At 52.1% G+C, this 13587-nt stretch overlaps 1 protein-coding gene and 1 long non-coding RNA gene across 2 annotated transcripts in view; one reads left to right on the top strand and one right to left on the bottom strand.

Annotated features, from left to right (window-relative positions):
• Positions 1-1902: 1902 nt before the first annotated feature.
• Positions 1903-10523, bottom strand: LOC110297072. Its single transcript, XR_002378245.2, has 3 exons — positions 10430-10523; positions 2203-3802; positions 1903-2078 (listed from the first exon to the last, which is right to left on the bottom strand). It is a non-coding gene; the product is annotated as an uncharacterized LOC110297072 (long non-coding RNA).
• A 420-nt stretch (positions 10524-10943) lies between these two features.
• The window catches only part of Vax2 (ventral anterior homeobox 2), a 28146-nt gene continuing 25502 nt past the window's right edge, over positions 10944-13587 (top strand). Inside the window, exon 1 of the mRNA XM_021165758.2 lies at positions 10944-11241. Within this exon, the coding sequence (XP_021021417.1) occupies positions 10995-11241 (247 nt within the window). The 5' untranslated portion in view covers positions 10944-10994. The remainder of the gene's footprint in view (positions 11242-13587) is intronic.

Here is a 13587-nt window from a genome sequence, read left to right on the forward strand (position 1 = left end):
ATCACTAGGCTAGCTGATGGAATGTGAGTGAGGGAGCCTGCTAAGTCAACCCTTCTCAAGTCTGTCCTGAACACTGAGATGAGCAAAGTCTTCCCACGGGGGAGAGGCCACACTGCAGTACTGAAGAGGAAGGGCATCATGTCTGTAGTTTACTAACTCCAACAACACTAACTACACACTCATGGGGGAAGAAAGAGAGAAACCGCTGTGCTGGGGCCTTCTGGTAACTTTTCCATAGATTTGAAACTTTTGTTTTCTTTATAACCCAGAGTGGCCTCGAATTCAAACTATGGCCAACGGTGCCCTTGACCTTCTGGTTCTCCTGCTGCCAAAAGCCAAAGGACAGATGGTTCCACCTAGCCCGGGAGAGCCAAGATGCCCCAGCTCTCTGGGGCAGTAGGAAGCACGGAATAGCAGATTGTTACTGGCGTCACACATCTCCACCTCCTGAGATGTGTGTATGAGAAAGACTTCTGCACACTTCTCTTTAGTAATACTAGGAGGTTCTGCTGAGTCCTGATATTTTTTAAGCCAATCTTAAAATTTTAAATGTAATTTTAGTTATTTTTTAAAAGTTAGTCTTAAAACACATAGATATTCTTGTTATGACAAAATTCAAAGTTATTAAATTGTTTTACACTGTGCCCTGTAGAGGAGTGCACATCTGTCACCCCAGCATTGGATGGTAGAGGCTAGAGGATCAAGGGTTCCAGACCAGCCTGAACTCCAGACTGGCGCTATCTATCTATCTATCTATCTATCTATCTATCTATCTATCTATCTATCTCTATCTATCTATATCTTTTAACAAGACCCAAACCACAACAATTACTTAATCTAATGATACTCTAATCTTCTCAAGTCCTACAAACACAGGATGAGATCTATTTCCTAGTCCCTTAACCAGGATAGCCAGGGCGTGGCCTTCCGTGGCTTTTCCACCTGCTCTCTGAAATGAACCCACTACTAGAAAGTGTCCCTTTGCAATCCCAGAGCCAAGAGTCTTTGCCAGCCGAGATCCCTAGGTCGGCTGGCTCTGGCTCTAGGGTTTCTCCTTTTCAAACACTTCTCTGAGCTTTATCTGAGCAACAGCTTTCCTCAGAGATGGGGGAGGGAGCTCACCACAAGCTTTGGTCGACCTCTCTTCCTTCTCCCTAGAAGGCTCTCCACCAGTGCTCTGTTCAGGGACACCCCGGCATAGGTTCGATTTCAGAGGATGTCTTAGAATGAGGACGATGTGTTGGTATCTGAGATCCCGACTCTTGCCGAACAAATTCCGAAGTAAATGCCTCACTGTCCCCTTTAGAAAGCAAGTCGGGGATGGTTTCTCCACAGTGGAGATGTCTCTGTGCTGTTGAGCCTGTAAAATAAATATCCAAAGGCTCTGCTCTGGGTGGAGAAGGCTGCAGACAGGATGGCTTTAGTTGTGAGCTATTTCAACTGCAAGGTCAATTGAAAAAATAAAGAAGGGACAGAGAAATGACTCAACGGATAAAGACGCCTAGCATCAAGCTAATGATTTGATCCATCCCCAGAACCTACATGGTTGAACAGAGCCCATTCCCAAAAGTTGTCCTCTGACTCCTGGCTTGCGGATGCGCATAAATGTACACACATAATAAACAGATGTAAATTTAAAATTTCTAGTTAAGCTGCGCTAGAGGGATGGCTCAGAGGTTAAGAGATCTACTCTGGTTTCAGCTACAGGGGATCCGACGCCCTCTTCTGTCGCCCACCACACACACACACACACACACACACACACACACACACAGAGAGAGAGAGAGAGAGAGAGAGAGAGAGAGAGAGAGAGAGAGAACGAATCCTTAAAAAAACTAGTATACTAGTTTGTGTTAAAAGAAAGAAAGAAAAAGAAAACAGAAAAGGCTACACACAAAACTGTACTTTCTCGGTAAGTTTATTCAAAAAGAAGGATGCGGCGGCGGGGATGGGGGTGGAGGCAGCTCCAGAAGAGCGGGAAAGCGTTGGGATACTTTCTTGCCGTCAGTCCCATTATTTCTGTTGCTGCAGCCTGAACTGTGAAGGCCGGTTGCAAGCCGCGAAGCGAGAATGCCCGCCTAAAGAAGGAGAGACAGTGCCTTCAGCTCTGGGCGTTTTTCCAGTGAAAAGATGTCAGGCACCGTGGGACTGGGAACCGAGAAGCTTATTTTCATTGTGTCTCAAAGCCAAGCTTCTACCTACTCCACTCGGACCCGAGCCCCGCACCAGCCCATCCATCCGGGCCTGCCGCTCTACACCCTGCACGTCCACGCCAGCATCCAGGGCCTGCAGCGCGGAAGCATTCCAGAGAAGTCGCGGGAGCCGCCCGGGGACTCCACAGCCCAGGCCTCTCCCAAGCCACCTCGGCTTTACACTGCTCCCTGCCACCTCGGTTTCCGCTCTTTCCCCAGAGCTGGAAGTGGGAAACTTCTCCCCTGCAGGGATCGGACGGGTTTACTCCGTGAAGCCAGCCCGACCCGAGTCCAGATTCACCGGATTTCAACAAAACCAAGTCCACCCGCGTACCCCACTCCCTGGGCCTGCACAGCGCGGGAGGAAAAGAAGCCGGATGCCAGGGCCCGAGAGACTCGGGAGGGGCCACCACCCTCGGTAGACCTCGAGGATTCATCCCCACCCCGGCTGCTTTGTAAATTGTTCTTAGGCCACCAACAAGACCAGGATTTCGAATTCCACCGCGCCTCCAAGTTTGTTCCCCGTGAAAATTCACGAGTCTTTTGGAGAAAAGGGAGGACTATCCAGGGCCCTACAAAGGTTCGGGGCTCAGAGTCACCTCTCTCCCTTTCGCAAAGGAAAAAGCGGCTCAGCTGCTCCCAGCTCTCCCTCCCTATCGCAGGTACTCGCGCAGGGAGAGAAGGATGCGATTCTTTTATTGTGTCTCAGAAATCCCTGCCCCCCATTTGACTCACATGGCCCCCGATGTCAGGAGGAGAAAGAGACTCTTGATAAGAAAATTCTACCTGCGTGGGTCGATGTATTTATCTGGTCAGAAAGGAGGGAGTATAAAAACAAAGAGGTGGGACTTGATGAGACACACCTCTGATCTCAGGGGTTCCACCGGAGGATGGCCCTGAGCTGGAGGCCCACCTGGGCTACGGAGTGAGGTCCTGTCTCAAACATAAAGAAGAAAAGAAAGAAAAGGTTAAAACGTAAAAGAGAAACCCTGTCTTTCAGGTGAGCACACGCTCAACCAGGGAGCTCGAACGGGGTCCTGTGAATTATTCCAGACGAGCATGGGTTCCTGCTGCATTTCTCTGGTCCCTGGCTGGGCAGCTGCAGACTGGTACGGCTTCCTGCAGATCGCTCGAGCCAGCCTTTGCCAGGGACCTTGACCTAGCACGGACTTGGTCGCCACGCTTAGCTCCCCCTGACCTGCTTTTGAACCCGCTAATCCACCCCAACTCTTGCCCCGACGTTCACTCCACGCGCTAATTCCCGGGGGCCCCACAGCCTCCACACTCCGTCTCGGCCCGAGGCTCTGAAGGGCACAACCAGGGCTCCACACGGAAGCAATGGCCTCAGCTACAAATATCCCTCTCCTTGGTTCCCCTTAATTTAATTCGTTTTCTTTTTTTCAAAACAATAACCATACAAATACCAATCTTCCGGAACGGAAATGAATCTGACACACTGGTGGTCTGGCAAAGCAGTGGTCACAGTGGCTGGCCAGGGACGAGAGCCAGGAAGGGTAAGCCAGAATCTGGTGTCCTGCCAAAGCCAGAGAGGCTGGAAGAACGGCAGACACAAGGAGTTCATTCCAGATTCTAGGGAGGGAGTTTTCTGTCTGAAATGGCACAAAAACACGGGGATCCTAGTGATGGAGCCTGAGTCTGGAGGGACTCCTAATTTGCCCTCATATAATTCTTCATATCTTGTATTTTCATAGATGTATGTTTTTCTCTGTAAAAATAAAAACTGGTTATTAAAGTTGGTGAAATGAGATCGCACCTGCGCACCTGCCCCAAAGTGTGGGTCTGCAGGTTTGCTGGAAGTTGTTAGATTGGTTTCATAGCTGAACAGAGCTTAGGCGAGAAAGCTTCCTTTCTGGTTTTCAGAGATCGGCTGTGTACATGTGTTCTGTCTTCTCACACTGCTAAACTAGATACCAGACTTTAGACCCTAGGCTTGCCTGGCCCACATCTGAGAACCACCTGCTGGCCCCACCCAACCAGGACCTCTGAGATCTCCAGCCTTGGCTCTGCATCACACAATGCATTTAGCTGTCCAGTGCAAAGCTGTCCATAGATCTCTAGAGACACATGTCCATCCGATAGATGAAGGTTTTTCTGGAGCATGCAGCTATTTCCAGAGAACTGGGGAAGTCCTTAGGGGCATCATAGAATAGGCTCCTTCATCTGCAACTGCAGTGAGGGGCTCAGCCGATGGCTGGGGTCTTCAGGCATTCCCAGGAGGCTCAGCAGCCGCCAGCAAAGGCAGCCACACTGTTCTTCAACTCCACCTATTGGAAGTCACTTCCCAGAGTGAGCGTGTAGGTCACACAAAGGACCTACACACAAAACACACTGTGTTCAGTCCCCAGTGAGACAGGATGCAGAGGGGAGCTCACCCAAAGCTAGGAGTCTCCAAAATTTCCCCAGCCACCCCCCACCCCCAGGGAGCAAAGAGGCCTCAGGTTCTCCTCCAAGCAATAGGACTTCCAGATCCTCAGTGCTGGGAACATGGAAGAGGGTGGGTGGTGGCTTTGTGTGGTAGTATTCCTTCATGTGGAAACAGGGTAGCAAGAGAGGAAATTTAATTTGTTACTCCTGATAAACACTGGAAGCAAAATGTCTCTTCAATGTCTCTGTCCCACTGGAACCAACCATTTTTAAGATGCTGGTGCACTGGATTCATTCAGTCCACAAATTTAAAGGCACAGAAGGACACTGGCTCCTCCCCCAAAGGTAGACAGGGGAATAGTACAGGTCGTTTATCCTGGGCTCAGAGAAGCACCTGAAAATTCCAGCCTTGGGGCTGTTACTTGCTGGGAGGGCGGGGGGGGGGGGCGGAGCTCTGCCAGCACCTTCTCCCCCTGCTTCTCCCAACATAAGGGTGATGCCTAGCTGCCTCCCACGGTGTACTCTGGGGCTGGGAAAGGCTACAGGATTGGTGGACAGGTGGGGAGGCTCAGGCTTGGAAATCGCTCAAATCTAACTTCCATGTGGACACTGGACTAGAACTACAAACAAGGAAAGATGGGCTATAGTTGTGCCAGGTGTCCAAGTTGGATGCCTAAGATCAGGGTTCTAGGTTGGACTTCACAGCTAATGGCTCTTGAGAGAAGCAAAAGCTTCAACCATGCTGGCTGCTGTGCTGTGCTGGAGCCCTGGTGGCCAACTGAGCTCTTTCTGCACCTTTCTACCTTAGACAGACACAGGGACAACTGAGGTCGCGGATGAAGCCATTTCCTGTCCTTGGCTACCAAAACCTCCTCTGGAGGAAGAAGAGGGACCACAAGGAGCTATGGTGTATGCTTGACTTTACACCTAAACAATACAAGCCTCTGTTTTTCCTCCTTGGCACCAGACATGGGAGCCAATGGTCTGAACAAATTAATTACTGTTATAACAATTCCAGGGGTTGGAACTAACATTCTCATTAGATAGGTGTGGGGGGAGAGGACGGACGACACCATGACACAGAAGCTAAGCAACCCATTAGTATCTAGTTGGTGACATAAAAGATTAGTCAAGACCCACAGCTCTGAGTCACTTCTCCAGCACCATCATCCCCACGAGCCCAGCAGCTCCATGATCCATCCTCATCGGGCAGAATTGGAAAAGATGGTTCCAGAAGGTGACTGAAGGGGTACAAACAGCCACCTGGTGACCAGCGATGCTTCCCTGAGCCTCTCCCCTCTGACTGCTCCTTAAAAAGCTCCTCTTCTAGCTGAGCTGCTGGCTGGACAGCCAGAATCAGGAGCCCAAATGTTCTCACCTAAGACGAAATTTGAATACAGTGTAAACAGGCAGAAGTGCCTCTGTCGCACAACTGGATGCTAGTTGGCATAGGAAGGAGTGGAGTGCTGGTATATACTATACACAAAAGAACCTTGAAGCACATTGAGAAAAAGAGGCCAGTCACGGGTGCACACACTGTAAGATTCCACTCATATGAGACACCCATACAGGCAGATCCATAGTCACAGGGAGATAATAGTGGTTCAGGACTGAGAGGGAAGGGGGCGCGGGGTGGGGTGGGGGAGCTTGAAAGGTGAGTCTCCCTCCAAGGTCCCTTGTAGCTCAGGCTGACCTTAGACTTGCTATGAAGCCAAGGATGGCTTTGAGTTTCTGATCTTGTCACCTCCATCTCCCAGGAATTGGGATAACAGTCATGCCCAGCACAGCTGGTCCCCGTGGTCTGGGAATTAAACCTGAGCCTTTCTGTTTGCTACACAAACACTCTATTCAGACAGCATCCCTAGCCTATGAAAATGCTTTAATATTTGTGGTGGTGATGGTTGCACTTAACTGTGATACACTGAAATCTACAGAACTGTACACCATAAATAGGAGAGCTGTGTGATATTTGAGTTATATGCCAATATAAGCACCACTGTCACACCACAGCCAGCCCTGGGCAGACTTCTGGCTCGAGGCAGGAACTCAGCGGCTCTGTAAAGTTGTCAGCTCCTTGCTACAGGGCTGGCACATGGGCAGCAGGTATTGGCTCACTCTTGAACTCTAACAGAACTCCAACTAGATTTCCTTCATGAGCTGAAGGAACAGCCTGGAGACCCACAAGAGACACTTAGACAGGTCGGAGCCATACCTATGGAACCCAGAGTGTTGGGAAGTGGGGATCCTGCCTAGAGCACTTCTGCCAACTGAGGACCCTTGTGGACCAAGGCCAACACAACAGTGGCTGGAATAGTTGGTATCCCCAGCTGGAATCAGTTAGCCCTAGTCTGCTTCAGTTCCTGCTCCAGCCTCAACAGTGACCTTTCCAGTTCTGCACCTGCTCCCATTGTGCTACAGTACAAGGGTTCAGCTCCTTGCAGAGTGCTGGATCACAGACACATCATCACCATCATCTGTTGCTTAAAATGTGTCCATAGGGGCTGGAGGAAATGGCTCAGTGGGTAAGATCGCTTTCTGCTCTTTTAGAGGACCTGGGTCCAATTTCCATCACTTACTTAGTGGTTGATGATCTTAGTGGTTTACTTAGTGGTTTATAACTCTAGTAACCACTTCAGCTCTAACAAATCCAACCCTCCTGACCTCTGCCAGCACGAGGCTCACACACGGTGCACCGACATAAGTGCATGCAAGACACTCATACATAAAATTAAATATTTTAAAGAAAAGTGTATGTCACTACACATGACAAATACTGGAATGTTTAACTATTTTTAAATATCTCTGTGAACCTGAAGGGGCTAACCCAGGAGGAGGCAAGGCATCAGAACATAAGGAGCCTGGCACATCTCTGTACCCACAAGGACATTTCAGAGTACTCAATCCCCTCCCACCTTCCCCCTTCTCATCCAGCATAGTTACTGTGCTCAGAAACCATCAGCTCCCTCTGGGAATGGGATAGGCAGGGGAGGGGCCCTCCTTTAGCATGCTTGTGCAGAGGTCTGGCTCCCAGATGAGAGGCTGGGAAAGGAAGTGAGGGGTAGACCCTTTCTGTGAGGTCTGCTTCATCTCTGAGCCAGGACTAGGTCTATACTCAGTTTGCCCTGCTTACCCCAAACTCCCTTTAGCAATGGTAGAATTCTACGTGGTGACAAATATAAGCACTGGATTCTCTGGGGACAACACAAATATGCTCCCCAGGACCTCCCTAGAGATATTTGGGAGGACTCCCAAACCAGGAAAGAGCCCGGCCATGCGCAAGAGGCTAAGCTCAACACAGACTCCTGGAGGATGAAGTAGAGAGCACTCCCCCCTCCCACACACACCCCAGCAAGAGGGAAGCAGCAAGCAAAAACTAGACTAAGCTGGGTCCAGGTCTGCTGTCATCATGTCCTCCAGTCCTTCTGCTCCACCACCTTTGTGCTGTAATTTCTCTGGCTGCTCACTCTGGCTCTTCGATACATTTCAGAGGAAAGGCTGCACTCAGTAGAGTGCCTGCCTAGCATGTAAGAAACTGTGGGTTTGATTCCCAGCCCTGCATAAAGCCTTCATTTTGAAAGGTGATGACATACACCTATAACTCCAGCATCCTAGGCACAAGAATCAGAAGTTGATCATAGCTACAAAGCTGTGGGTTTGAAGCCAGGCTGTGCTACTTGAGACCCGAAAGAGGAAGGGAGGGATGGAGAATGAGGAAGAAGGGAGTGGGTAGAGAGGAGAAGGATGAGGTTGGAAGAGAGGTTCTCTAGGCTATGGTCAGGTTGGGATGTGAGGCAGCAGGAAGGACTGGAAGAACACAGTAGGAATAAAACTCCTGCCTCCCTTCCCAGGGCACACTCAGACCTTCAGAAAAAGGCAACACCCCCACCCACCCACTGTGACTGTGGCACTCACTGGCCAAATAACAACATAGTAGCATCCAGACCTCCTTAGCAAGGACAGCACTAAAGAACACAGTCTCCTTACGTGCAAAGACTGGCCAGAGACCAGTGGCACCAAGGAACCAGATCACCTGAGAGCTTCCAGGTCACCTGGAGACCCAGAAGAGTCCAAACTTCCAGACTCTAGTTCCAAAGCACTCTCCAAAACCATCAGCCTCTCCAGGAAGGATGGTTCAGCTCACTTGGGGACCAGAGCCCAGAAAAGGCTCCTGGAAAAAGACTTGATTGACCTCCTCCACCAGTGAAGTGAAGATTTAACATCAAGAAGCTGGTGGTGGCACACACCTTTATTCCCAGAACTTAGGAGGCAGAGACAGATTTCTGGGTTCGAGGCCAGCCTGGTCTATAGAGTGAGCTCCGGGACAGCCAGGGCTACACAGAGAAACCCTGTTTGGAAAAGCCAACCAAAGAAAACATTGTGAAAAGACACAACTCTGCTTTGGTTGGCACAAACACAGCTGTGTAGGTGGCAGGGGAGGCTGCCTGGGCGGAGGGTATGAGGTCTAGCCTCCACTAGTTTCTTCCACTTCTGTTTTTCTATACTAGATGTAAGGCATACTTTTAAAAATTGAGAAAGCCAGAGATGAGATAAATGCAGATGGCTCAGGTAAGGTGGTCAATGGGGGGGGGCTGTGGGGGCTGCTGAGAAGTCCTACTGCCCTCCAGAGGGCAAGCTAGGAGGGGACCAGCACAAGGCTGGCCACTTTGCCTAGGTCTCAGATGGGTCACAGTTCTCTAGTTGCCTTAACTATGCAAAGTGCTGGAGCTTTCTCAGCTCCCTCTTTTCTTCTCTCCCTTCCTCCTTCTCTCCTTCCTTCCCTCCCTCTTCTCCCTCCCATACAACCAGCAGGCACTGACAGTCCACACTGTCCCTTCTGCGGGCCAATTACACACCATGGAAGCCATCCCTCCTCTGTTGTCTCTGGCTCAGAGCATTCTACTTTCTTCTCCTTCCTTCTCCAACACGTCCTGTCTTCTCCCCCCCACCCCTTCCTTTCTTTGCGAATAGGGCCCAGCAGGCATCCTCTCTTACCGCTTTTCTTTTCTTTACACACACACACACACACACACACACACACACACACACACACACACACACGCAACACAGATCAAGGCACTGACTGACTCCCCACACCCAACACCTGTTCAACCTCAGAGACAGAGACCCCACAAGCCTACCCTTGGTGGTCATAGATACCCTCTACCAGATCTTGGGATCTCCTGAAGTACTTTGGCTTGGACTCACACCAAGCATTTGGCTCACCCCTGGTACCTGGTTTATTCCAAATCTGCAAGTGGAAGAAAGGAAGAAGAGTCTGAAGGATCGGGATACCGGCCTTTAAAGGAGCCATAGACCCTCGGTTACACACACCTTCCTTCTCAATCTTTCCCCCAAACCTGTTTTAAAGCTGAGTCAAATACAATGAGACTGTTCCCCACACCTCCTGACGCTGTCTAAACAGAAGCGAGACTCTGCAGAACGTGTAGCCAAGAGGACACAGGCTCCTGTCCAGAGACCCGTCCGGAGCAGGCACTGAACAAGGGGCTGCTCCAAGACAGAAAGCGCGAGAAAAAAAAAAGCCGGTGCTCAGTCTCATTCTCTAGGTGTCAGTGCCAGGAGTAACAACCTCAGAGCTGCGGGAGAGCCCAGCGTTTGCTCTTGGCAGTACAACCTGGCGGTCTGCCGGTCCAGCTCCACACCTCACCCCGGCTGGGGACAGCATCCGCCTCCCGGGTTTGTCTGACGAAACTCGCGGGATCCCCACAATAAGTGGCTGCTCTGTGTGCCTGAGTGTGAGTGCCTTGGCTGGGGGACGCGCGCCCTGAACCCCAGACCTACACCCCACTCTCTGCCGCCGCCCCCACCGCACCAAGTTCTGGAGCCCAGCAAACCTCCTCTTTTCTGCCGGGTCGAGTCAGGGTCGCCTTCCTCCGAGCTCTGAGTTATCCATCAAGCGGAGCCAGCCTGAAAGCTAGGTGCATTTCCCTGGGGATATAGGGAACAGAGAGAAGAGGGCGAGAGGGACCAATGGATAGGGAGTAATAAAGTTTATGAGAGGGTGTGGGGCGGTCTTCTGTACCACGGGGCCGTCCAGTCTCCCATTGCCAGGCTCTAAACACCGCCCCACGCGAGGAGGCGCGAAGACACCATCCCCTCCCCCTTCTCCACATATCTCTTTTCCTCCTATCCCTCCTCCTTCTCCTCTTCCCTCCCCTTGTCCCTCTTTCCCTCACTCCCTCCTCCTTTTTTCCTCCCCCTGAACAGAACTCCGGTTGCGCCGAGCCTACGGGATCCACCCAGAGTCCTCGAACCCCAGCTCGCGCCCAATCGCCGACGGGGGCGGGGCCTGTAGGGGGCGGGGCAGATGGAGGAAGGGGTGGGGAGGGGCAGGGAAGGACTTGCTACCCTGAGCTAGGACTAGCGGTTGCTGTGGCCCAAGCAGCAGTGGCGGCGGGCATGGGCGATGGGGGCGCGGAGCGGGACCGCGGCCCCAAGCGCCGGGAGGAGCCTGGTGGCCGCAGCGGGCGTCACGGAGAGCACCGCGGAGGGGAAGATTTGCGTGCTGACACAGGTAGCGCGAGTCCGAGGGAAATTGCTGGGACCTCCGCCTCCAGCCCTGCGGGCTCCAGGGAGAGCGGAGGGGACAGCGACGGACAGCCGGCGCTCGGTGAGACAGACCACTGCCGCCGCATCCTGGTACGAGGTAAGGGGACAGCCGCAGCTCTGATTCCCTGGGCCACCAAGCTGCCTTTCCTGGAGCCTCCGACATCCCTACGGCGTCCATCTCTCAGTTCATACAGTGGTTCATTCATTCGGTAGTTCATCCTGTAAATACTCCGAGTGCCTATTGTGTGCGGGACACTGAGCTGAACGCGGGGGACAAAGCAGGGGGCTGGACTTTGTTTCGTCCAGCTGGACCGGTGCGCTCTCTCTCTCTCTCTCTCTCTCTCTCTCTAGGCCCATCCGGGCTGGTTGGTGTAGTAAGGACACGAATCAGTTGGAGGAGCCCGACACCGAGAGCCAGGGCCTCCGCGCCGGGGTTCTCGGAGCAAGGGCGGAGAAAGTCACGCGCGCGCTGTAGGGACAGGATTGGGAGGGACCCGAGTGGGCAGCTGCTGAGGAAGGCTGGGCCACGCAGGAAGTCGGATGCTTCCCCGCCTCAACCCAGCCTTATTTCCCAGCACCTAGCTTTGCGTGGGTTGAGACTTAGAGATGGCTGGGTGGGCGGTAGGGTAGGCTGCCCTGCCACGGCTCCGCTGCTCCAGTTCCCACTCGCTTGGACACCGCCGGCTCCGGCGCTCCTCCGCCCGGCCTGGCCGACGCTTTCTTCCTCGGCTCCTCCCGCCCTCACCCGAAGTCGGAGCCCCTTCACCCATCCCCCTCCAACCCCCGCGACGAACTTGCTTTCCCGGCACTCTCCTGCCATCGCTCATCCAGATCCAAACCTCCAATGCCAGTATCCTGGGTCTGGGCCTCTCCCAGGTAGACACTTGGAGAAAGAAGTCTCGGGTCCTGTGGTCAACTGGATCCCAGGCCTGAGGCCTGTTGTTTTTCCGCCATCCTGGGGTTTCGGACTCACTCTCTTGGCTTCCCCCAGCTGCCTCCCACAGGCCTCAGGAGGCCTGTAACCAACTTTCTTTTACCGAGGAAAACCTAGGTTTCTATCACCCAAGTCAATATCTTAGAGCAGGTGGAGTACAACTTTCCTGACCCCCACCACCACTGCCACCATGTGAGTGGCCCTGGGGATCTGAGAGCCAGCTAGGGCAGGGCATGGAGGTACAGGAAGCTCTCTTAAATTAAGACGCCGCCAGGGACTCCTGGGAATAGGTGTGGTCATTGGAAGGCTGGGTGGCTACTGCCATTCTAGGGACCCCGCTTGATGGTGTAAGACAGTTACACCACCAGGAATCCCGGCAGGTGTGAGGACTTACCTGGGTTAATATGAATTCCCTTTTGTCATCTGAGGGGTTCTAAGGACAAGGAGCGACCACCAGTTGAGTTTCGTTGAGGGAATCTGCAAGCCTTCCAGAAATGAAGACACACTACCTCTTAGGGTAAGGACCATGCCAGTGCTATGCATTAAGAATAGGCATCTCCCCTGGTCAGGATGACTGAGTTCTGCGCCCAAACACCACCTTCCTCCATTCTACCAACCTTTATGTAGAACAAATAAATTTTGTTCGTGGGCATCAGTGGGACTGTCTCTGGTGCAGACTTGCAGAGGTGGGAGTAAAACATGGCCCTCTGTCCTCTGGGATAGAGCCATTTAAGTCAAGTAGAGACGCACATGTCAGTTTGCCCGGGTACCTCTTCAGGGGTCTACTTTTATAATGTACCCACACAAGGTAATTTCCTTACATTTGTAAAATATAATGGAAATATTAAATACAAATACAGTTACCCACTGGACTGAAATAAAAAGCAAATGCAGAACTCGTAAATCCCTCTGCCCCTCCCCCATTTAATGACAAGGCTGTCATTACAGGCCTGAAATGCCGGGATGTCATTTACTGCTAATCCCTCCTAGGCAGGGTCACCCGTGTCAGTCACTGCTCGAAGCCCCACCACAGCTGAGGGTAGAGGCTTCCATGAGTAAAGCCAACCCAACACTGGGAAAGGCAAGCCCTCATTGTCCAAAATTAACAGCCCTCCTTAGTACATTTTACCCTGTCCTCTGGTTCTCTGAGTACATAGCCCCCTCATATCTTCTAAGAGCTTTTGTGGGCATAAGAAATGACCCCACCCTCTCCACTTCTTTTCACCCTCCTTCCCACCCCCGGGTGTGGGATTGGTTGAGAGAGGCTTTTAGCACTGGAAAGGCCAAGGACAGCTGGAGGCTGAGGTGAGCAGAACTGCTGTCTCACCTCCTGCCTCCAGGATTCCCTCCTCTTCAGCAAGCTGGCTGAGGATCCAAGGTGCTGTCACAGAAAACAGTCTGCAGGCTCTTGGTAAATATTTGTGGAAGGAAGGAGTGGGGTAGCACTGGAGTGACCTGCAGATTCTGTCTAATGGTGTGACGTGTTAGTCAGAAACCTCTCTTAACTAC

This window comes from Mus caroli, chromosome 6 (assembly GCF_900094665.2).
Source record: "Mus caroli chromosome 6, CAROLI_EIJ_v1.1, whole genome shotgun sequence".
Classification (NCBI taxonomy): domain Eukaryota; kingdom Metazoa; phylum Chordata; class Mammalia; order Rodentia; family Muridae; genus Mus; species Mus caroli.